General features: G+C 55.0%; 1 protein-coding gene across 2 annotated transcripts in view; it reads right to left on the reverse strand.

Moving 5' to 3' along the window:
• Positions 1–21,866, reverse strand: part of SLC29A3 (solute carrier family 29 member 3) — a 43,076-nt gene extending 21,210 nt beyond the window's left edge. The window contains exons 1-2 of one of the 2 annotated variants that reach the window (XM_033841776.2): positions 21,806–21,866; positions 18,325–18,623 (exon numbers count right to left, since the gene is read on the reverse strand). In XM_033841776.2, coding sequence (XP_033697667.1) covers positions 18,325–18,605 — 281 coding nt within the window. In that variant the 5' untranslated portion in view covers positions 18,606–18,623; positions 21,806–21,866. The remainder of the gene's footprint in view (positions 1–18,324; positions 18,624–21,805) is intronic. The other variant, XM_019936133.3, reaches the window with a different exon arrangement.
• Between the last annotated feature and the right edge of the window lie 1,395 nt (positions 21,867–23,261).

Genomic DNA, 23,261 nt, shown 5'->3' on the forward strand with positions numbered 1-23,261 from the left:
AATGAGGATCATTTTTGCAAGCAGCATGCACTGATTTCAAGAAACTGGACTTAGTTTACGTGCCACCCCAGATCTGCTCGCCTCACCCGCCCCTTAGGCCATTTGCCTTGCTACTTGGTCCCACGTGGTCATAAAGCCACTGCCGCCACCAGCAGGGGGGCCAGCTGCCAAGGAGAGACCCCTGAGCCTGCATACTGCTTGGGCTGTGCTGGCAGAGGCTCTTGCTCCCTGGGTGGCTCTGGGAGGGGCCGGGTGACCCTCTCTGAAGGGTGGGGGAGGCAAAGCCCCACCCACAAGGTAGGCTTCAACCATTGAAAGGAGATGGGAAGGAGACTAGAGACACGTTGCTCGTCTTTCCTTCCTCACCCCCTCCACCACACGTGTTCTAAACTGCGGCGGCTCCACGCGGCTCCTCGGGAGGCATCCCGTGTGCCTGAGCAAGCAGCTGTGTTTAGCTGCAAAGCTGTGGCCAGCGCAGTGATACCACAGCAACCATCTGCTCTCTTCCATCCCTGCCTCACTCCCCTTTCCCTCACTCTTACTTCCCTAGGACTGCACTCCCCACGGAGTATCACAGGCAAGGTGCTGCCTCAGGCTCCTTTCTGAAAACATCCAACAGCAAAGGCCCTATGTTCAATTCTCGATCCCACACATTGCAGACTTGCAGCTGGTACTCACTTCCTGGGTTCGTCTCATTTGCTTCCAAGGCCTGTTGAGGTTACCTTCTCCCAGTTTACTCAAGGAAGTGTGAAGACGTCGGAATACTGGTTCAAACGCATTGCGGTCAGAATGGTAACAGTGCTGCCCCCTCCGAAGAAATCTGCAATCACCATCCCACAGGGTGATTTTACGTAATGCAATGTTTGGGGATAATTCACACCATGGTTCCCCTCCACTTGGGACCGATTCCTGAGAGTTCCCTCAGAAGGCTCTGCTGTTATTTATCCCACCAGGCACCTTGCAACAAGTCTGCAGCCTCTACCTCCAGAGGTAAACCCAAGGACACCAAGGACTCCGGTCTCGGAGGAGTGGAGGAGGGCAATGGCACTGGGCCCCCTCCTGTGACAGTGGAGGCTGTGCTGTGCACAACCCCAGGGGGACCAGTCACGTGGACGGCGACATGAATGGAGCTCCACAGAGCCGTGCAGCACGGCAGCCCTGCTTACACAGCTCATGGGGGTCAGTTTGGGCCTGACATAATTGCAGGTGGGAGACCGTATCTGATTCAGGAAGAAGGCAGGGCTGGAAGGTGGGTGGGTGTAGCAGGGCAGGACTTTATGAGATGATGAAAGGTCCCCAAGCAGGTCTGCCTGCCCCAGGAGGCGGGAGACCCAGAGGCTGGTAATCCCACAGCCCTCAGTCTGGCTGAGTGGCCACTGTCCATCCAGATCAGCATCCCTTCCTGTTCTACCCACTCCTCTGTTCACTGTGTGCCCAATGTCGTGCTGGTGGTTTGGTGTATAAAATAGACAGGAAAGGGTGCCTGATGCCCTTAGGCAGCACATAGTCTGGTGCAATCCTACAGCTGTAGAACAATGGATACGAGGGAGGGGAGGGAAGGAGGGAGTTTTGGGGGGGGCGGGGGCTTCCCATAGGAGGCCATCTTGGACTGTAGCCTGAAAGATGGGGGGAAGTTTGCCAGACAGTTATGGGGAGGTGTTGCTGGTGGAGAGAGAAATGGCATTCCAAGAGGCGGGACGAGCACATGCAAAGGCAGGGGTGGATGCTGCTTTGCCACTCAGGACTCTAACCCCAGCTCACTTGTCGGAACAGACCACCCTGAGGCTTTCCTCAGCACCCACAGGAATCTACTGCACTGAGACAGAAAGGCACCCTGTGATCCATTCAATCCAAACACAGGGCAGGGAGGCAGGAATGCAGCCCCAGCACCTGCCCCTGCCCCTCGGGGTGCTGAGGAGAGAGCGTGGCCCCACCATTCGGAATTCTCCAACTCAATGTGAGGCGAGCCCAGCTCTGAGGAACAAAGAGGGAAACTTCTGCTCCTTGAATGTCTAGTCTAATCCCGCTGCCCTCCAGTATCTCCCCTGCACTCTGCAATTACCTAGGGCTCGGCGTCTGGCAAAGGTAACATCAAAGGTCCTCTTTGGCACTTGCCAGGTAATCCAATGGACACGGAAGCCCTGCACAGTACCAGATTATTGACATTTGAACAAAACTGCTCACATGTGGCCTGCACAGACCCCAGTCCATTTGCTCTTAACTCAGCGTGTAAGAGCAAGTCAGAACTGGGATTGCTCCCATTTCACAGACAAGAAGCTTGAGGTTAACAGAGGTGGATGAATTGCACAGAGTTGCACACTTGGAGAGTGCTGGTGGCAGGATTTTCTGATGCAGGGCAGGGGTGGGATGGGGAGATCGTTATCATCACTCCACAAACGTAAGAGCCGCTGTAGCTGAGGCCGCCTGCCTCACAGTCACACAAACCCAAACACCGTCACTGGGATTACAGCATGTTACTGGCTGCCCCAGAGGCCGGGACTGGCAGCCCACATGCCTTCCCAGCAATGAGCTGGGACCAGCCCGCGGGATCAAAGGGTCCATCAGGGTGGCGTCTTCCCTCTGCCCCAGCCAGAAATGATGGGGCTTGAGTTCTCCCCTCTGCCTGTTAACTCTCTCTTTTCCTTAAACCCCACCGTCCATTCCTTTGTGCATTTCCTCAGGCCTGTAGATCGGAGTAGCAGTAAAAATCACACACAAAAAATAAAGATTGAGAGAAAAGCCCTCACTACTGTCAGCCACCGAAATGGATGGACACGGTCTGCTGATAAGCACAGGCCATGTGAAGGAGGACATTGTAGTTGGGAAGCACTGGGCAGGCTTCCAGCTTCTCTCCTGACCATGCAAACCCCAGCAGAACGCCCCAGGATGGGTGGGGGCGGGGATCAAAACCCAGAGTGTGGACAGAGCCCGCCGGGGGGCGCTAGGTGCCAGTGGCCCCCAGGCGGCAGGTCGGTGTGGAGCAGCCCTGTAGCTGCGACACAGGGCACTGATCCACTTGCAGTGGAGAGGAAGAAACCATTTCCATCCGTGACCCTCTAGCCTAGCTTGTGAACACCAGGAAGCGGGAGAGATGCTCTTCAAACACAATCTAAAAACCCAGCAGAGCCAGCTGGCCAGATGTGAGGCGCATTTTACGTCGGGGAGCATTTCCTCTCCTCCACGCTGAGCGCCTCCGTGCTAAGCATCTCTTCTGGAAGAATTTAATTCTGAGCTCAGAGTCCAGGGAAGGAGGTTTCTTCAGGCAGGGAGGCCCAGAAATGAGCCCGTTTATCTCTGGCAGGCCCTGGGTAAGCTTCCTCTGCCCCGAATGCCATTTGCGCACTTTGAAATAAGTGCAGCAAATTAGTCACGAGCCGCGGCCACCTAGCTTGGGGCCGGCTGCCCAGCGGCTTCTGAGAGGCAGCTTTGCGTGGCCCCCACCTCAAGAGCACAGCAGAGGCAGCTGGGCTCCTGCGGGGCGAGAAAAAGCGGCTCAAGCCTGGGGAGTGGCAGCTCGAGGCAGCAAAGCGTTACCTGGATCACAGGAGCATGAAATTAGCAGCAGTGAGCAGGCTGGAGCCAAGAATAGCTTTTGCCATTGCAAACTTGCTGCCTTCGGACAGCCCAGAGCTGAGTTCTGTGCCTGGGATGCTGCAGGGGAAGCGCCTCCACCCTGGCACTGGTCACAGTCACTCCTGGGCAGGCCAAGAAGTGAGCAGAGGGCCGGTGTCCCCGCGAGGGGCGCAGGTGGCGTCCTGTCTGTGGCTTCTAAGGCCCCCTGTTTGGGGCACCGGCCTCAGAAAACTAAGGGGTTTGTGGCTGGGGGCCTGGATGAGCAGGGAGGGGCAATGCCTATTCCAGGGCTCAGAGAGGTGAGGGAAACAGGAGCCCAGATCCACCGAGGTGTGACGGGGTAGCCAGGGGCCCAAGGGCACAGCAAAGCTGGGGTCAGAGCCAGACAGGTAAGGCCTGGAAAGATGACCCAGCCACTCCAAGGAGAGAAGGCCCCATGAGACCTTTGTATGCTGTTCTAACATCAGCCCCGATGCTTGGCCTGAGCATGGACTCTCAGGCCTTCTCCAGGCCCAGACTCCCCGGGGCCACTATAAATCTTGCTCTTCAGTAGCTTGGAAGCCCTCCTCAGCCTGTGATCTTCTTTCACACCTCCTTTGGAACTCCTGCCAGAGGATAAGCAAAGTTCCCGAGGTTTTCTGGAATGAGCTCCCCTGACCTCCCTCCCCTCTGTGTAAAGCTTTCCAGGGCAAGAAGGTGCTCTTCCTCCACCACGAATCCTCAGCTTCCCCACCCGCATTTCCTCTCTCTCTCCCTCACTGCTGCTCCCTCCTACTCTTCTGCCTAAGAGGCTCACTCAGGTCTCCCTTGGGCTAAGAAAAAAACCTCTTTGACTTCACAGTCTTTGGCCACCAGGCCCCTCCATCCTTTCACTCCAAACTCCTTAAAAATGCAGCCTCTGCCCTCACTGTGAACGCCTTACCCGCTCCTGGGTGGCTCCGGGGAAAGACTCCTTCAAGGGGTCCTCTTTGCAGCCCACCCGTAACCACCGCCTGGTCTGAGCCCTCAGGCTCCTGTCACCACATGCCACCCACTATAATGGGCTGAACTGTGTCCCCCCCAAATTCACGTCAACACAGAATCTCAAATGCGACCTGATTTGGAAATAGGGTCTTTGCGGATATAATTAGTTAAGACGAGGTCACACTGGATCAGAGTGAGCCCTAAGTCCAAGGACCAGTGTCCTTACAAGGAGGAGAGGGCACAGAGACAGACACACAGGGAGGGCGCCCAGTGAACGCAGAGGCCGAGACTGGAGTTGTGCTGCCGCAGGCCAAGGGGAGCCAAGGCTCGCTGGGAGCCCCTGGGACCTGGAGGAGGCAAGATTCTTCCCAGAGTCTTTGCAGGGGGTAGAGGGGGAGCACGGTCCTGCTGGAGCCTTGCTTTTGGACTTCTAGCCTCCAGAACTGTGAGAATAAAATTGCTGCTGCTCTACACCACGTGGGTTGTGGTAGCTTGTTAATGGAGCAGCCACGGGAAACCGCTGCACCTTCCCTCCAGCGCCCCCTCCTGGACTCACGGGCCACCTCCAGGCCCCCTCCTCGGCGGCTCAGTCCCCTGCGCTCTCTGCCATCGGAGGGGCCTCATTAGCTCCCTCCTTCCTGTGCTACAGCCCTGCCCTGGGAGTTCATCCCCCGGCTCTGACGGCGCCCCACGCCTGCCTGCGTCACTCCCAGACTCCAGAACACTTTCCGCTGCCGGCCAGCCGTCCCGCCTGGGTGGCCTGCTGAGCCCAGGCTCCAAGCCCCCAAATCAGAAGCCTTCAAGAGAACCCCCAAGACCCGAGGCCGCATGGTTCCTCCCTCCTTTTCTCAGTGTCCTCCCTTCAAAGTTTCCTCAGTTTCCCTTTCACCCTCACCCCAGCTCCATGATTTGCCGCCACCCCCCCCACCGCGTCCCCATCACCTGACTGCAGCTCACATCCACTCCCCCGGTCCCAGCTCTCCCCTCGCCTTTGCTCAGCTCCCTCCTCCGCCCACCTCCTCTGCCCACAGCCCCTCACCCACAGGCCAAGCCCATTTGTCCTGTGCTTGTCTGCCTCGAAGGGCCCAGCAGCGACACCCCCTCCGCCAGTAGCCTGGCCTCCTGGCCCCCTGGCCCCTCCTTGGAGCTCCTCATGCACTGTCCCCTCTCTTTTGGCCCTTTCTCAGGCTCCAGTTTGGTTAAATGATGGGGCACGTGGGGGTGAGGGAGGCTAACGGGTGCTCCCATGTAGCAGGCTGAAGAGGGGTGTTTATTCCAGACGGTACTAGGGAGCTATGGAAGGCCTCTGAGCAGCAAAACCATATGACCAGCGCCAGGTCTAGCGGGTCGCCTGGCAGGAGGGGATGGGATGAACGGAAGGGGAGGAGCGGGTGGCAGGGGCTATGCATTTATCCACTCATTCATTCATTTAAGAAATGTTAAAGGTAGTCGATCCCCAAAGCTCACTCACTTGCTCAACAAGTAATAGCCGAGCCCCTGCTATCTGCCCAACGTGTGCTGGAGCTGGGGTGCTCTAGCGAGGGAGGCAAAAAACGAGGCAGCGACAAGTTTTTCAAAAAGACTGCAAGTTATAACAAATGGGATAAAAAGGAAAACCAAATAAGGGGTAAAGTAGCGCCCCGTGGGGGATCGATGTTGGAGACGGTAGTGAGATGGTAATGTGTGAACAGAGACCAAGGACGAGCTGTGTGACGGGTGAGGAGAAAAGCTTTCTGGACAGAGGGAGCAGCAGACAGCTGGCTCTGCAGCATGAAGGAGCTTAGTGTGTTCAAGCAACTGAAAAGCCAGAGTGATTCTGGAATCCTGGGAGTGAGGGAGAGAGGAGGGGACCAGGCTGGGGGCATGCGCAGGGCCTGGGCGTCCAGGCTGGGGTTGGAGTTTGGATGTGGGATTCTGAACAGCTGAGAAACGTGGTACCAGCACCCATTCACCAAGCCCCCACCACACGGTGCCGTTCTGCGTGTTCATCACGTCTTTGCTCCCTCTATGGTGCAGAGGAGGACGCTGAGGCTCAGAGAGGTCGGGTACTTGCCCAAAGTCACATAGCTCAGACCCAGTCCTCTGTCCCCTTACTTGGCGCAGTGGACAGCTTCTCTGTTTTGTCCTCAAGAGACCGCTTCTGCAGCCTCCATGGAGAATCGACTGGAGGGGGCGCCCTGGGGGCCAGCGAGATCCGGGAGGGGAGAACTGGAGGGATTGAGACGTTTCAGAGGTAGAATTGACAAGACTTGCTGATGGGCTGAAGGTGGGGGTGGAAAGACAGAGGGAAATAAAGGTAACGCCTCAGTTTCAGGCTTGAGCAACTCGACTGGGCAGGGGCAGGGAAGGAAGTCTGCTCCGGTGTAGTCTGGGCGTGCGGGTAAAATAATGACCCCAGAGTGAGATTCCACCCCCTGAATATGGGACCACGGCGTCTAATCCTGGGACGAGGGTCTTCCTCCCGTGCCCCTCCCAGCCAGCAGTCCAGCCCTGACACGTGACTGGCCCTCTGCGAATGCTTATTGATTAACTCATCACTCTGCTCATACTTATTGAGCCCCATAGCTATTCACAGGGGATTCAGTCCAAGTTCCTGCTTTCGTGGAACTGATGCTCTGGTCAAGCAGACAGCTGGCTAACGCATAAACAAACAGACAATACGTCAGGCAGTGATAAGTGTTATGAAGAGAAATTAAGCCTGGTAGGCACCTCTATAACGGATCTCACAACGCTCGTAGGGGGAGAACCACAAGGGAGCGGCTAGTCCTGGCAAAAGGCTGGCCTGGGGACAAATCTGCCCACCCTCTGTTTTTGTACATACTGGACAATAGTTGCACCCCTTTGTTTACGGATTATCCACAGTGGCTTTCACTCTACAAGGGCAGAGCTGAGCACCTGTTTAACAGGGATCCTGTGGCCCGCAAAACCTAAAGCATTTACCCTCTGGCCCTTTAGAAAAAGTTTGCCAGCCTCGATCTAGTTTCTTAAACAAGGTAATGGAGCCCTAAGTTGCCCCGCAAATTTGACAAAGAGTCAGAAACAATCTAGCTCTCCTGAGCCCCAGGTTTTTCCACCACGCAGGGTGAGCATGGAAAATGACAACATCACTTCCGTCAACCTTCCACCCCACCTTCGCCAGGTCCCTGAGGGGCAAGCAGGCCTTGGATCTGCATCTTATGTGCCCCCTACGCACCCTCAGGCTGGAACCTTAGTAGGCAGGGAGATGGCTCGGAAACAGGTAGAGGGAAAGGTCAGAGAAACAGGGAGCCTGTAAGTCCACACACAACCTCTGCGGGGTGAGAGCTGATTCACGGCTCGGTCCCTGCTGACGCTCGGCCAGCCTGTCCTTCCTCTTCTGCAGCCTGATCATGTGGCCAGGGCAAGGAGGAAGAAGCCTTCCAAGGAAATTCCCCACCTCCCCTCAGCTTCTGCAGCCCCCTGAGGGCTGACACACATCAGCAACCCAGGGCTGATGGCTAGGGACAGGGACCAGGCCCTGTGGCATGTGCCTAAAGAGGAAGCGGTAGACAAAAAACCAAAACAAAAACAAAAAAAATGAGGTGGCCTGGCGGTGCTCCAGCTGCTCTCTGCAGAAGGAAACCCAGGAGAACAACCAGGAAGAGGCAGTCCTGAGCAGACCCAGCTGCACTTCCTCACCCAACATGCCCTCTCCTCTACAGGGAGGCTGTTTTTCTTTGGGGGTTCATGTGGGCAGAAACCACAGGCTGCTACAGGCCTCAGACGCATGCGTGCGTGCGTGTGTGTGCACACACATGGGACTCCCAAGAGGGCCTCCCAGGTCGCTGCTGCCACCACGGATCCCTTCCGGAAGATGGCCCTGTAATGAAGGCGCTCGGCCAAGACTACAGTTTGGTTCTGCTCTCCGGGTACTCGAGACGATCGAGCACGTAAGGCCCAGGCCGCGTTCTAATTTGTCAAGGAAATCACCTCTAGATTCTAAGGATGTGTGCAGGAAGAAGTAAAACCGAAGGCAGAGGGGGAGCGATCGAGAGCCTGGGAGGGCCAGGGAGCAGGGCGCAGCTGTGGACAGGGGCCCTGAGCACACAGGGAGAAAATAAAAAGAGAAGTCGAGGCCACTGAAGGCATGACTGACAGCGTTTCAGGTCGGGCTTTTTCTCTCCCTCTGCAGGACACAGCAAGAGCTAAAAACAGAAGAAAAAGCCATCACAGGTGTATTTACTGGGAATAGCATGCTGGCTGGGTCTGCAGTTAGAATCAGAGGGTGGACAAGGGAATTAAAAAAAAATGACTCACTTTGGTTCTAATTTTTAAAAATGGTTTAGAGCAGCCATCCATGCTAGCCCAGGCCACTGGGCAGCTGGGAGGAGGGACCTGCCCTCTCTGCCTGGTGGCCACTCACCCATGCCCTGCTCAGGAAGCCTATAGCCCCATCCTAACCTGCCTGACCCCCAGACTGCCCCCAACTTCTCCTTTCCTGGGATGACAGGGCTCAGGCAAAATCCTGCCTTAAAATGCTTTCATGGTGTAAGGAAGGGTGTTTCCCTCACTTAGCACTATTCTTCAGAATTCTGCTCTTAAGAAGTAGATTGCCAAATGGAATCTAGGCACCTTTTCCATTCGGAGAGGTCTGAGTTGCACTAGGAGTGGACTGCAGGAGCGTCACGATCCATCTACACCAGAATGGTGCTTCTCAAGGAACAGCATGTGGACAGAGGAGACCTGGATACCTGCTACCCTGCCAGCTGGCCATGTCAGGAGCACCTGGCAACAGTGCGCAGGCCCACCCCAGGGAGGAGGAGCCAGCAGAGCGGAGCCTGGGAATCTGGGTGTCTGCCAAGTGCCCCAGGAAACCTGATACAGACTCATAGATACCCCTGGGTTACGGCCCCCACTCTTGTCTTCATAGCCCTGTGGCATCAGCAAGTCATTTATTGCTTCACTTTCCTCCTCTGTGGGCAAAATGCATCCTTATGGCTGGATGTGAGGTGACAGGCAAATGGGTGGAGCAGGGCTTTTCAAATGACAGGTTGCAACCCTGTTCATAAAGGATATGAAATCCACTTAATGGGTCACAACCAGAATTTTATTTCATTTTCACTTTTACTGCCTTCTTTCCTGTTCCTCAGGATGAATCATCTGCGTGCTTTTCCAGGACCCCCTCCACTGTGCCCCGAGCCCAGGCCCTGTCTGCTCGCAGACTGCACTCAGCTATGTTTCTTCCTCGTCCTCAGCACCCACGGTCCCCTCTCCACTGGACCATTCACATGAGCACACAAACTACCTGCTATTTCTCCTGTGTTAAAAATACAACAAACCGGACTTCCCTGGTGGCACAGTGGTTGAGAGTCCGCCTGCCGATGCAGGGGACACGGGTTCGTGCCCCGGTCCGGGAAGATCCCACATGCCGCGGAGCGGCTAGGCCCGTGAGCCGTGGCCGCTGAGCCTGCGCGTCCGGAGCCTGTGCTCCGCAACGGGAGAGGCCACAGCAGTGAGAGGCCCGCGTACCGCCAAGAAAAAAAAAAAAAAAAAAAAACAAACCCAGAAAATCCGTACCCTCTTGACCACACATCCCCTGTAACTCCCGCTCCAATCCTCCAGAAGGAAAGAGTTGCAAAGCAAAACTCCTAGAGGTATTTCCCAGGTTTGCGGTCTCCCCAGTCCCTCCCCCATCCTCTCCCTCACGGCCTCGGGTCCAGCTTCTGCCCCTACCCCCATGTCGCTGCTCCCCAAGGCCACCAAGGGCCCACACGAGGTTAAATCCAAAGGCAAGCTCTCCATCCTCCTCAGCCTGGGTGGCTTATAAGCCATTTATAAGATCAGCACGGATGATCACTTGCTCCTCCTTGAAAACTACAATCAGAGATTGTTTTAAGTGTAGATGCTGCTTCGTGAAACTGCTGCTTCCATTACAGACATGTGCGTCCTGCCAGATGAAAGGTGTCGCCTGAAAACATCTGGAGAGGCTGATATGGAGCCCAGGGTTAAGGGCATGGACGATGTGGGTTCAGATGGCCCGGCCTGAGTCACTGACTCTGTGCCTGGGAACAAATAACCTGTATTTTCTGAGCTTTGGTTCCCTTCTCTGTAAAATGGGTATAATAATACCTATCCCTGAGGGCTGTAGTAAGGAGCAAAAGAGATAAGGAAAAGAAAGCTTCTGGCACACAGTAGGTTGCTTAATAAATATCGTGGAATTAATAAGCAAATCAGAGCCCTCAGTACAGTGCTGGCACAGGGCGAGGGCTTGGTCAAGGAGGTGAACGTTAGGAGGATTCGGCCCATCCCTCACACGACAGCTACCGTGCAGGAGATGCGCAGTAAATACCAGGCTTCCCTCCCGGCGACATCTGGGGCGCTCTGTACATGCTGCGGACTCCCCATGGTGGGTCTGTGCTCAGAGCACCCAGGGGCCACGGAGCCTGGCCCCAAGCCACACAGCAGGGGAGGGCACCGCTAGGGCTGGGGCTGAAGGAAGTCCTTCTGTCACCCTCTGGGCTGCTCCCAGCTACCCTGCAGTCCCACGAGACAGACAGACCCAGCTTCCTCCCAGGTACAGAGCTTTTACAAAATCAACTACGCAGGGCTCTTAAAACTCCAGGAGCAGGTCACAGTCCACTCCCTGATCCAGCACAGAGAGGGTACTGGCTGGTCCTGGCAGTGACAGCAGCCCAGGAGAGCAGAGGCCGGGACTGTCTCCATTTCCCTGCCCTCCGTTCTCACGGCTTCACTCGCTCTGGCCTGTGCTACCCTAGGTGCTAGGACACCCACTTCGGTGCCCAGTCGGGCACCTACTGCTGCTCCTTTTTCAGGAGGCTGGCAAACAAGGAGGAAGAGGAAGGTGGCTATGCAACCCCTCAGCTCACACTGAGCGTGTGCCCAGAGGAAGGGCTGAAGTCTCTTTCCAGGCTGTCAGGCATCAGGGGACAGCAGAGTCACATTGAGGAATTAAGCCCAAAGCATTTAGGTCAAGCGAGCACCAGACCCTCCATCCAGTCAAACAGAGCAGGACCCTATGGGGCTCCTGGGCACAGAAGCCCTTCTGTACCCCCTTTTTTGTAGGGAACAGACTCCAGCCTCCACACCTTCCCTGAGTTCCAAAGGGCAGATTGGAAAAGTTGCTAATCAGGGAAGGGAGGGGATGCAAAGACAAGGGAGGAGCAGCCAAGAAACAATAGTGCAGCCTCGGGGCAGGGCCCTCAAGGGATACACATAACAGTGTCTTTAAGCTCTTTATAGAATTAAAACCCAACAAATGGAATATGTCAGCATTCTTCATACCAGAGAAGCTCATCAAGAAGATTACCGGAGGGCTTCCCTGGTGGCGCAGTGGTTGAGAGTCCGCCTGCCGATGCAGGGGACACGGGTTCGTGCCCCGGTCTGGGAGGATCCCACATGCCACGGAGCGGCTGGGCCCGTGGGCCATGGCCGCTGAGCCTGCGCGTCCAGAGCCTGTGCTCTGCAACGGGAGAGGCCACAACAGTGAGAGGCCTGCGTACCTGAGACCGGATTAGGGGACTGCAGGCCCTGCACACACCCTGATCTTATCAGCAACCCCACCCTTGAATCATTGCTATAAAACTCCTCACCAAATCCTCCAGGTTGGGACACATAGCTTTTCAGGGCAGGAGCCCGCTGTGTCCCCCTTTGCCTGGCAAAACAATAAAGCTCTTCTTTTCTACATTACCCAAAACTCTGTCTCTGAGATTTGATTCGGCACCGGTGCAAAAAAGGCTGAGCTTTTGGCATCACCATCTCCGTTTGTAAGGGTCCCAGAGTGCACCCCACACTCTCTGAAGACCAGGTTAAGGAAAACCATTCCTCAGACTTGCAGTAGAGAGCCTGCTCTCATTCTCCCCTCCACTGCCAGCTTTGACCACTTGCACTGCAGGAAGTCCTTCTAGAGGGCTCACCTAAGTCTCTCATGATGTAGCCTAAGCCCATTCAATGGATGCTCTGGTAGAGGCAGAGGACAGCTATTCATCACCCCCACCTGCTAACCTTTCTCTTGGATCATGGGGCTGCATGTTAGCCTCACCTTAAGGCTTAAGAATGCTTCTTCCCAGAGCTTAAGAATGCTTCTGCCCAGGCCCCTCCTTCAATGTCACCAGAATCAGGTGGGTGGGGCAGGCGGGTAGGTTTTCACAACTCTCCGGGTGATTCTACCGTACAGCCAGAGCGGAGGACGCTAGGGGAGATGGAGAGGCCAGAGTACGCCAGTTACCAGCACAGGCTCCGCTGACCTCCAGACTGGTCCACAGCCCAGTTCTGTCACTTGCTAGTCAGTGACCTTGGGTCAGTGTCTCCAGATCTGTGAGGCTCAGTTTCTCCATCTGAAAACTGGGGCTACAGCACCTAACTCACCAGGTCATCCTGCAGATGAAGTAAGATGGTGGGTCCAATGGCGGCAGGTACAGGCTGTGTGGCGGGGACTTTGTAAAATCAACAGGTCGTTACCAAGACCTCTGATAATCTGTCCTTCTCAAAACTAGTTCATCCTGGTTGCTTTTAGCCCTTCTCCTTGAATTGGGATGTCTGCCCTTAGTCGTAAGAATAGCTCCCAAGTCATGCTATCCTGCTTCTTTGCGGGGCTGAGGGGTTGGGCCAGGACAAAGGTGCCATAAATGAGAAGATGCTCAGAGACCTTCTGAACCAGATCAACCTGGATCCCTTCCCTATGCAGGAAGCCCACTTCGTGTCTCTGCTAGCCCACCTGAAACCTCAGAACTCCTTTGGTGGTGGCCACTGTGACCCCCAGATCTTCTGCTCCCTTGTAAAGCCACGCCCTCCCTATCCTGGATTGGGGTGATGGGGCTTCCTTCCCCAGCCATATAATAACTAAAGCAACAAATACTTATCATGTGCAACTCTATGCTGGGGGCACAGGGATGCAGAGTAAGAGAACTGTATTCACTATTCCAAAAGAGCAAACGGTTTGGCGGGGGAGGCATTCTCACCTTTGAAAAGGGTACTGTCACCACGGATAACAGCAGTTCCTACCTCACAGGGTGCTGGGGGTTAAATTAGTTAATGCAGGCAAAGTGCTGAGAGTGTTGCTACCCCACAACAAGTCCTCAATACCATGAGTTGTGGGGTGAGGACCTGATGGGGAAGTACGCCAGGCTCTGGGGACCCAGATGAGGAGCCCGTAGTTCAGAAGGGTGGAGGCAGGGGAGGTTCCCAGGAGTAACAGACACACCTACCTCCTGCCCCACTCCCTGGTCTGAGCCCCTGGAGCGCCTCTGGTCAGGGGATGGACGGGATGGCAACAGATGGCCAGGCGTGGGTCCTGGCCCCGCTGACACCAAGTCGGACTGTGGGTCCCACCCACGACCTGGCCATGTCCCGCAGCCCCCTCAGAGAGGAGCCCTGGGCAGGCCAAGGCGAATGGGAAGAATGCGTGGGCAGGGGCCGTGGAGGCCTCGTGGCAGGGGATGACCGGGAGAAGGTGTCATCACCACCTTCTCTGGGGCAGAAAGGGGGTGTGTGTCCGCCTTATAGTCCCTGGCCCAGCGGCAGCGCTACAGGCTGGCAGGAGAGGCCAAGGAGGCCCCCCACAGGATCAGGGATGGTTTACGAACCCCAGAGCCAGGGGAGGACTGGGGTGGGGGGCAGGGGGATGTGGTAGAGGTGGTGTGGGGAAGGGATCAGGGATGCTGACAGCTTGGAAGCTGGGTCCAGAATCCAGGGGTACAGCTAAGGCACCTGGGCTTCCAGGGGGGAAAAGGAGGCCAGACCAGGGTCAGGCTCTCCACAGGAAGAAAGATAATACGGTTTGGCCACATCAGGGTGTGGGGTGGCCTCTGTCTCCAGGACAGGCCCCTCTGCACTACCCTCTGAGCAGGACAAATTCTGCAGTCATCTATCCACCTAAATTCTCCGTAAAACTGTTTACAGCCCTTCCTAGCTATGTGATTAGGGGCAGGCTATCGAACCTCTCTGAGCCTCTGGCTTTTTGCCTGAAAAAACCCCCCAGAAACAGGGTTAATGAGAGACAATGTGTTTGGCACCCTTGCCAGCATGGTGGCCCAGAGTCAGGCTCGGAAGGCGGCTCCCCAAAGCACCATCTTTTCCTATCAGTTCTTCCTCTTTTATGCTCTCATTTTTTTGGCTCTGGGCCCACAGTCTTGTGGTGAGTTTATTCAAAGTTCTTATTCCAGAGAACGGAGACAAGGGGGCAGGCGAGCCTGAGAATGCTTTCTAAACCACCCCAAGGGTGTTCCAGGCAGAAGAAAATGATCCTGAGAAGGGGGGTGACCTTGAAAGTGACATAACCGGGGAGGGGGTCTGTGCAAACACCCCTACGGAGTCAAATTCCCCACCCAATGGTATCCGTCCCTGGGAAATATAAAAAGGAAGTACGGAGAACAACCAACATCCAGGCCCACAGCTAACTGAGCTGCAGGTGGTGGCTGGAGACAGACCCATTTGACTCTCCCCCGCTCGCTCCCCCCAGAGTAGCCCTCAGGTGACAGCACAGACCAGCCGCCTCTCGCAGGGAAATCAGGAAGAGAGGGGGAAAGAACTGGGGAGGCGGGTGGCAGGAATGAGGAATTAGGCAAAGAAAAATGGCGCACAAAATGCAGAAACACCCCAGCATGCTTGCTTCCCAAACCTGGCCCATGAATCGAGGGGTGACAGGTCTCTCATCTCCGATGCCAAGAGCGAGGAGCTCCGGGCAGCCGCAGGTACTACATCTGCACCTGCCAGCACTTGGAAAGAGGCAATAAAGCATAGCAGCAGGGCCTGGAATGCTAAGTGCCTGCAGCTGGGAAGGGACTGCCTCGCAGCAAGAGCCGCTCACGGCACACCTCCGCCGGGCGAGGGCCACTCCCAGGGACTGGACCGCACATCCTCGCCTGCCCTGGGCAGCCCGCTGCTGGGGCCAGGGCAGCGGGCAGAAGAGGAGGCAGGACAGGTGCACATGGAATGTAGCCCTGGGGGCCACCCAGGGCCGGGTGCTGGCCCAGACAGACAGGGATCTTCTGGATGAAGCCCAAGTGAGCTGGCTGATTTACGGAGGCTGGCAGAAAGCTGGGACGCTTGAGTCACTGGTAAATGAGAGTGGATCATAAAGCACCCCGGCTAAGCCAGACGTCTGGAAATACAGCAGGGCCACCTGCAGCTCACAGTGTGGCCCCATTCCTCGAAGGATAATAATGATCATAATGTTTATACAGAACTCGCAGTAGTGGTGCCAGGCCCTGCGCTAAGTGCTTTGCATGCCTGTGAATTTACTTAACCCTCACCACAACGCTAAGAAGTTGGTGGGTGTATCATCCTCCTGTTATACGCCTGCAAGGCGAGGCAGCACCGAGAGGCCAGGGAGCTAAGAGCAGAGGCAGGGTTTGAACCCATGCAGTCTGTTCCCAAAAGCCCTGCCCTAGCCAGTGCTTCCCAAACTCTACCATGCCTGCCAGTCACCGGGGCGGCGTGTTGGCAGCTCCTGACTCAGTCAGTCTGGGGGCCTGAGACTCTGCATCACTAACACACTCGCAGTGATGCCTGGTCCCAAGACCACGCCTTGAGTAGGACGCTCTAAATTACTGTACTAGGTTCCGTGACAGCCCTTCACTGCAGGAACGAGTTTATACGCACTGCTCTGGCCTCTGGAGGCATGTGTGAATTCCTCAGTTAACAGGGAGAGGCCCTCACAGGGTGTCAGAACCAAGGGGCTGGAGCTGGAGGAGGGAGTGTGAAGTCTTGAAATGCCCATGTCCACACCTCACCTCGGCCTTATTCAATCAGCATCTCTGGGGTAGGGCCCAGACTGGAAGTTTTAAAAAGCTCCCTGGGTGATTCCACTGCATAGCCATGGTAGAGCCCTTCCAGACAGACGATAGGGATGCCTCAGTCAATGCGTCAGACTCATTGAAAGTTCCGTGGGGTTAGGTCAGGGACTTCAAAGGTGCTCTCAGAAAAGGGGTGGCGAGCCAACTCCTAGGCCAGTTGATGGGTATGGCTAGGGTCTGCTAGGGTATCCTCTTCTTGTCCCCTGGGGCACCCCTGGAGGAGAGGGGCAGCTGGCAACCCCCAGCCTGGGATGCCTTTAGAGCACCCTGCTTCCCCCATCCATGAGCTTTCAAGAGAGAGCAGACCTTGCCCTGGATCAGCTGCAAAAACTGAGGCTCCTGACAGAGTAACCACGCTGAACCCTCTTCTCCACTAAACCTGGACCTTAGCCCCTGGCCTATCTCCACCTGCCAGCTCAGTCTTAGCGAGAATCCTTCGAAGTCAGTTTATGGAGAACCCCCCCACCCTTGATATCTTATCACCCTCGAGATCTGATCAAGTTCTTCATCCCCCACCCGTGGTGTCTATGTCATTGGCCTGCCTTTAGCAAGAATCCCCCTACCCTTCATTGTAAATTAACTATACTTCAACATTAAAAAAAGAAATAATTCTCAAATGCTATGGCTACTTTCCAAGTAAGGTTAGTGACAATTTTTATACTAAACCAAATTATAATGAAACCTTAATTTATGAGAAAAAAAAATCCCTCTACCCTGATGATTCCTCTTAGTAATGTTCCAACCACTGACCCCCTCACTTTGCTCCTTAGCTATAAATCCCCACTTGTCCTTGCAGTATTTGGAGCTGAGCCCAATCTCTCTCCCTTACTGCAACAGTCTTGAGTAAAGGTTTCCTTACCACTTTAACAAGTGGCAGAATAATTTTTTCTTTAACACTCTCCCTGCCCATGGGAAAAGTCACCCCACAAAATGAGCAGCCCCAAGTGGAGAGAGAGGGCTTGATGCCACCTGCCAACCAAACTGAGACTCCTCACCCTGACATTCAAGGCCCAAGCAAAGCCTTCAAGGCCCAGGAAATTATCTCAAGCCTTATTTCTCTCTTACATGCACCCCACATATAGCAAAACCAGATGCTTCACTGTTCCTAATAGACATCTGAACTTTCCTCCCAACCTGCCATAGCTCAGAGTTTTCCTTCCACCTGGAATGTCTCCTCCCCATTCTTCTAAGTTGCAGAGATCTCTCCCCTAATAACAAGACTACTTACGCCCAGTCTTCAATTCCCCATCTTCCATAACTACACAGACTCCTCTCTGGGCTGGGTACATGGTTCTCGGGATAAAGACAACACTTAAAGACTACACTTCCCAGCCTCCTTTGCAGTGCTTGTGGTCACACGACTGACCAATGCGATATGAGCAAAAGCAATGTGTTTTACTTCCCAGAGTGTTTATGTTCTTATAACTGTCCTTTTCCTCTTCCTACTTGATGTAATGGCTAGAATTCCAACAGCCATTTTAGACTATGAAGTGATCTTGAACATGGAAGCGACACATGGTGGAGTAACTAGGTTCCTGCAAACATGGAACATCACACTAGCATTGGGCTGGCCCCCTCCAGACTTGCACATGAGAGAAAAATGACCTTCTATCTTGTGGTAGCCACTGCTCTTATGGAATTTTCTGCAACTCACAGCTGAACTTAGCACTATTATATCCACTCTTTCAGACTCCTGGAGGCATGGACTCTGAATTCTTGGTTACCATACCACACGGCACAGAATCATCGTTTGCATCTCCTCCCCAAGTTAAATACTAAGCAATGTGAAGGCTGGGGCTGTGTCTTATCCATTTCTATCTTCCCCTGCCACCTGAAGCATCAGGCCTCATATACAACACAGAGCATGTTTTAGGGCTGAAGTGAATTCCATCTACGTACTATACTCCACACAGCTTCCCAATTCGCATCCTTACTCTTAGGACGCTGCAAGCCTCCCTGGAAGGGTGCACCCAAATGAAGTCGCCCTTCACCGCCTCCCAGGAGGAACACGCCTTACCAGGATGTCCGAGCCCTTAGACTCCTCCACTGTGGCTGGGCTGGAACAGTTGCTGAGTTTGAATATCCAGTACTCCTGGGCCGTGACAAAGAAGTTCCATGGCAGCAGGCCACCGATGCCCAAGCTGAAGAAGATGATGTAGGTACCACTGAAGCGGTCCTTGGGCCTCTGCAGGCCAGGTGGCGGGTGGTCCAGCAGCTTCTCAAGCAGTGCTTCTTGGTCAGCTCGGAGAGAGCTGCTTGCAGTTCTGTAGGTGGAGTTGGAGCTTTGATGAAAGTCATCCTCTGAGACGATGGCCACTGTTGGAGCAGAGAGAGAAGCAGAGATGCGGCAGGTGATCAGAAGCTGAGGCCGGGACTCACCCATCCTACAGAGCTGACTATGTCCCCACTCTGAGGTCTACAGGGTCACCAAGACGTGGTTCAAGAGCTTCAGGTTTAAAGATTAGGGAGAAGGATAAGATGTCACACTGTAAGTGACCTCAGGTTCCCCCCACCCAGTCCATACAAGGGCAACAGAGTAGCAAATAATTGTGGGGCAGCTGGGAGTAAGGCAATGCGGCATGGTGGGGCCTGTGGCAATCAATCTGCAAGGGCAAATCTGGTCTCAAGGCATCGAACTTTCTAAGCAGCCATAACAAAAGGAATTAGGACCCCTGATGAGCACACAGTGCTCTCTAAACTCTTCAACTTTGTGTGAGAAAAGTAAGGAGCAGGAAAAGTGTGCAGAATATGGTAGTATTTGTGCAAAAAAGCAGGGATGGGGTAGATGGGAAGAAAATACACACATATGTACATATATCCTCTGGAAGGACACAAAAAATTTCAAACAGTGGTTGCCTCTGAGGTGGGAGGCTAGGGATGGGGAGGGTGGGGACTTCACTGCATACTCTTCTGCGCCTCTCGAATTCTGAACTTTGTGAATGTATTATCTGTTCAAAAATAAAATTATAAATAAAAATAAAGGCATTCAAATTAAATAATATTAACAACAACAAACAACCTCATGGTGTCTAGCGCTGCCCCCAGAAGCTGGTTTGAAACATCTAATAGTCCACTCTCTCATTTCACTTGTGGGGAAACCGAGGTCCAAAGAACGGGTCACAAACCAGGCCAATGGCCAAGTCTGAGGCTGCAGCTCCGGCCTGGATCCCCACCTCTGTTCATCACATCCCACCACGAGACAGCAACTCCCCATTTGTGGTAGCAGCTAAGACAAATCGAAGATTCCAGGTTGCCAGTAACAATTGTGTAGATGGCCTTGGGCAAGTCACCATGCTCTGAGCCTCACCTTCCCCATCCCCATCCGCAAACCCAGGGAAGCCTTTTTCCAATGGCTTTTGTAAACTGCGACTGGCTGGCAATGCTGACAAACGTCAGCATCTTCCCTGCCATCCTCGGCTTGTCACCTGGCCGGCTGGCTGCGGAGTTTGGCTGCAAGGTAGCACGCCTGCTTCCATGCCCTATATAGCACACAGGCCATGACAGCAGCTTGATAAATGGGAAATATTTCCATAAAGCTGAGGATGGGATACTCTGTCGTCCCTTCTGCAATAAACAAATCAATGCACCTCGGCTCACGTAGGAGTCTGAGCCTTAACTCAGAGCATCAAGCCAGGCCAGGTGAGATGGGAACACTGTGTCACAGAGGTACAGAGCCTTATCAGGCTCTGCTACTATTTCGGGAGAGCCTCACAACATTTCCCGGAATTAGGCAGGACAGAAATTATTGTCTCCTTTTTATCAGAAGCAAAGGATGAGGACTTACGTCACTTGATTTGTCCCACATTCAAACAGTAAGAATTCCCGATAGTTAAAATTAAATCCAGTACTCATGCATGTCAAGGTCTGTACCTAGCACTTGAGGCTGACCACAGCCCAGTATAGTAGGTAGTACTCTAAGACCCATTTCACAGGTGAAGAGTGAGCCTCAAAGAGGTTGAGCAATTTGCCCAAAGTCACACAGTAAGAGTAAGGTTACATAGCCAAGCAGTCTGAGCCCATGTGGACTCCATGGCGTCCCTGGGAGGCAGGTGGCTGGCAACGTGCACCCTTGTCTGCTGGCTCCTGGCCAGTGAGGTGTGAGCAGCGGTGAAGGCAGCACTGCAGGGCACCCTCATCAATGTTTGCTGAATGAATGGACTCTGGAATGAATGGAATGAATGGGGGCAGCCAGGATGTTTTCCCCTGCTGGGGCAGCATATACCCTGCAGCAGGCAGGCAGGAGGATGCCGGATACCCAGAGCATCCGAGTCAGCAAGTCTATTTTAAACTCCCCTGGTTGAGCAGAGCCCTTTCCCAGCTTTGCTCACAGGGAGCTCAGCACTAACCAGACAGTGTGGCCACACGTGCACATGCGTGCGCGCGCGCGCGCACACACACACACACACACACACACCATTTCTAAATTAGTGTTTAAAATGTAAAAATTATGACCCACGTAGGACAACAGACAAAGGCCAAGTGGTTCCTTCCAGATGCTCCAGCTCCAAGTATGGGTGCAGGGGCCACCAGCTCGGTCACCCAGGCCACTCTGCCGGAGTCCATTCTCAGCTCCAGGTAGCTATTTGTCCAGGACCATTCAGCCTTGACAAAGCTTCGAAGGAGCCTGGAATTTCCTCTCACCCAGGTCACAGGCCAAGGCACTGGAGTGAGCAAAGTCTTATTACTCTTGATGAAAACGAGCTGCTGGCTTTTGGATTAAAGAGAAAGGTAAGGAAGAGCCTCGGCTGGTGGGCTGGCTGTGGCCTGGAGTGTGTTCCTCAGGCACCTGCAGGAGCTCGTTGGGCTCAGCCCTGCTCCCGTCCTGGGTGACCCGGGGCAAGGGGCAGCCACTGCACGAAGCAGCAGAAACTCGCGGGGCCTGGAGTCATTGCAGGCCATCCTCCAGGTCTGGGTGCCGGTTTCCAGGAAGTTTCTTACTGACTCTGGCAATCTCGCCTCTGTGTCTCTATTTCCTCACCTATGAAATGGGGGCAGGGGGGCTGGTGAAGCTAACCTACGGGAAAGCACTGCTGGGAAACTCACGGTGCCACCCAGAGGCCATGGCAGAATCTGCCTTGGGGTTGTGGACACCCCCAGCCTCAGGCTTCCCAGTTTGGACAGTCAGCCACCTTCTGGATACTCTGGGCTGACCTGTCCATACCCAGGCCCCCCATATCCAGGCGGTGAGGTCCAGTCTCAGGAAATCCATGGGGAGGAGGGCAGAGAATCTGGGGGAGAAAGAAGATAGAGACCCAGAAAGAGGGAAAGTGAGAGGAAAGGAGGGGGAGGAGGAGAGAGCGGAGAGGAAGCGGAGGGACGCTGGGGAGGGGGCCACAGCGAGAGGCGCCAAGACAGAGGCCGGGGTCCTGAGGCTCCCGCGGAGCCCCCCAGGAGGGCCGCGGCGGGAGGCCGCCGACTGCGCGAGCCCAGTGGGCGACCGAGGGCCTGAAGAGCTGGGCGGGGGCCAGACCCGCGCCCGACAGCCGGCCCGCACTTACTGTCGCCGCCGCCGCCTCTGCTTACCTCGGCCACTACGACGACTCGCGGCTCTGCTGGGCCGCAGGCCGGGCTCCGCCTCCAGGCGCCGCCCCGCCCACCACCGCCGGCGCTTCCCGGTTTGCGAACCTTTCTCCTTCCGGCGCTCCCTGCGCTGCTGCCGCACTTCACAGGTGGAGAGAGTGAGGCGCCGGGCCGCCAGGTGCCCTGCGCAGGCGGGCGTGCGAGCGCTCCGTGAGCCGGCTCTCGGTGCTGCCGCAGCTGCTTCTCCACCGTGGAGCCCGACCCCATCATTTCCCAGAGCCCTGCTCCCCAGAACCCGGAAAAGCTCTCCACCTGCCCCAGACTCCTGCAGCCTCACCCGCTCCTCCCTGATCCCCTGCTGTTCCCCGCACCCCACCCCCGCGCCGCCTGAGGGACCCTCCTGTGTGCCAACACCTTCCAGAGGCTCGTTGTCTGGCTGAGGCAGGGGCGTAGTTGGGCCGGCAGCACGCAGTCCTCAGGACCATCCCGGCCCCACGAGGCCCTCCCACCAGCCGCCAGACCTTCCTGTCTAAATTACAGGCCAAGGCAGCCACCTTTATCCTACCCTCTCTCTGCTGTGCCCCTGACATCCACATGCCCTGAGGGGCCGGCGTCGCCTTGTGCCCCTATTACGGAGGGACCTGAGAAATCTGGGCTTGTGGGAACCCCAGATGGAGCTGGGATGTAACACCAGCTCTGTCTGGGTCTAAAACCCCTGCGGAGATGCCCCTGACCCCACAGGGGTGAGCTCAGTGCTGGCTGCTCTCGGGACCGGGGGAGGTGGCAGCCTTGTTTCATGGTGAGGCTCACAGAACACTGTACTTCCTTCATTAAGCAGACCTACTCTGTGCCCTGCCCTGCAATGGGGTCCCATGATATTGTGTTAGAATCAGGAATATATATTTGGTCTGTTCCCTTGTTCTGGACTCGACTGTCTAAAACCCATAGAATTTGCTGAGTGATGGGGGTGATGGGAGAGTCTTTTGTTGTTCATAACGAGCCCCTTTCAACCTTACCTGAATTTATGCTAATGAGGTGGGCTTGGTGGGCTCCAGATAGCTTCTGGATGAGGGCTGGTGGCACCAGAGGAGCCCACCCAGGGATTAGAGGCTTGGAACTTTCAGCTCCACGCCCCCCCTCCAGGGAGGGGAGTGGGGCTGGAGATGACATAATCACCCATGACCAATGAGTTAATTAATCATTCCTACATGATGAACCTCCAGAAAAACCCCTAAATGATGGGGGTTCAGAGAGCTGCTGTGTTGGCAAACACATCCGCCTGCAGGGAGGGTGGCACACCCCAACTGCATGGGGACAGAAGCTCTGGACCTGGTACCCTGTTCATTTGTATCCTTTATAATAAACCAGTGATAGTAAGTTAACTGTTTTCCTGAGTGCTATAGGCCGTTCTAGCAAATTATTGAAAGTGAAGGG

This window comes from Tursiops truncatus, chromosome 16 (genome assembly GCF_011762595.2).
Source record: "Tursiops truncatus isolate mTurTru1 chromosome 16, mTurTru1.mat.Y, whole genome shotgun sequence".
In the NCBI taxonomy this organism is placed as follows: Eukaryota; Metazoa; Chordata; class Mammalia; order Artiodactyla; family Delphinidae; genus Tursiops; species Tursiops truncatus.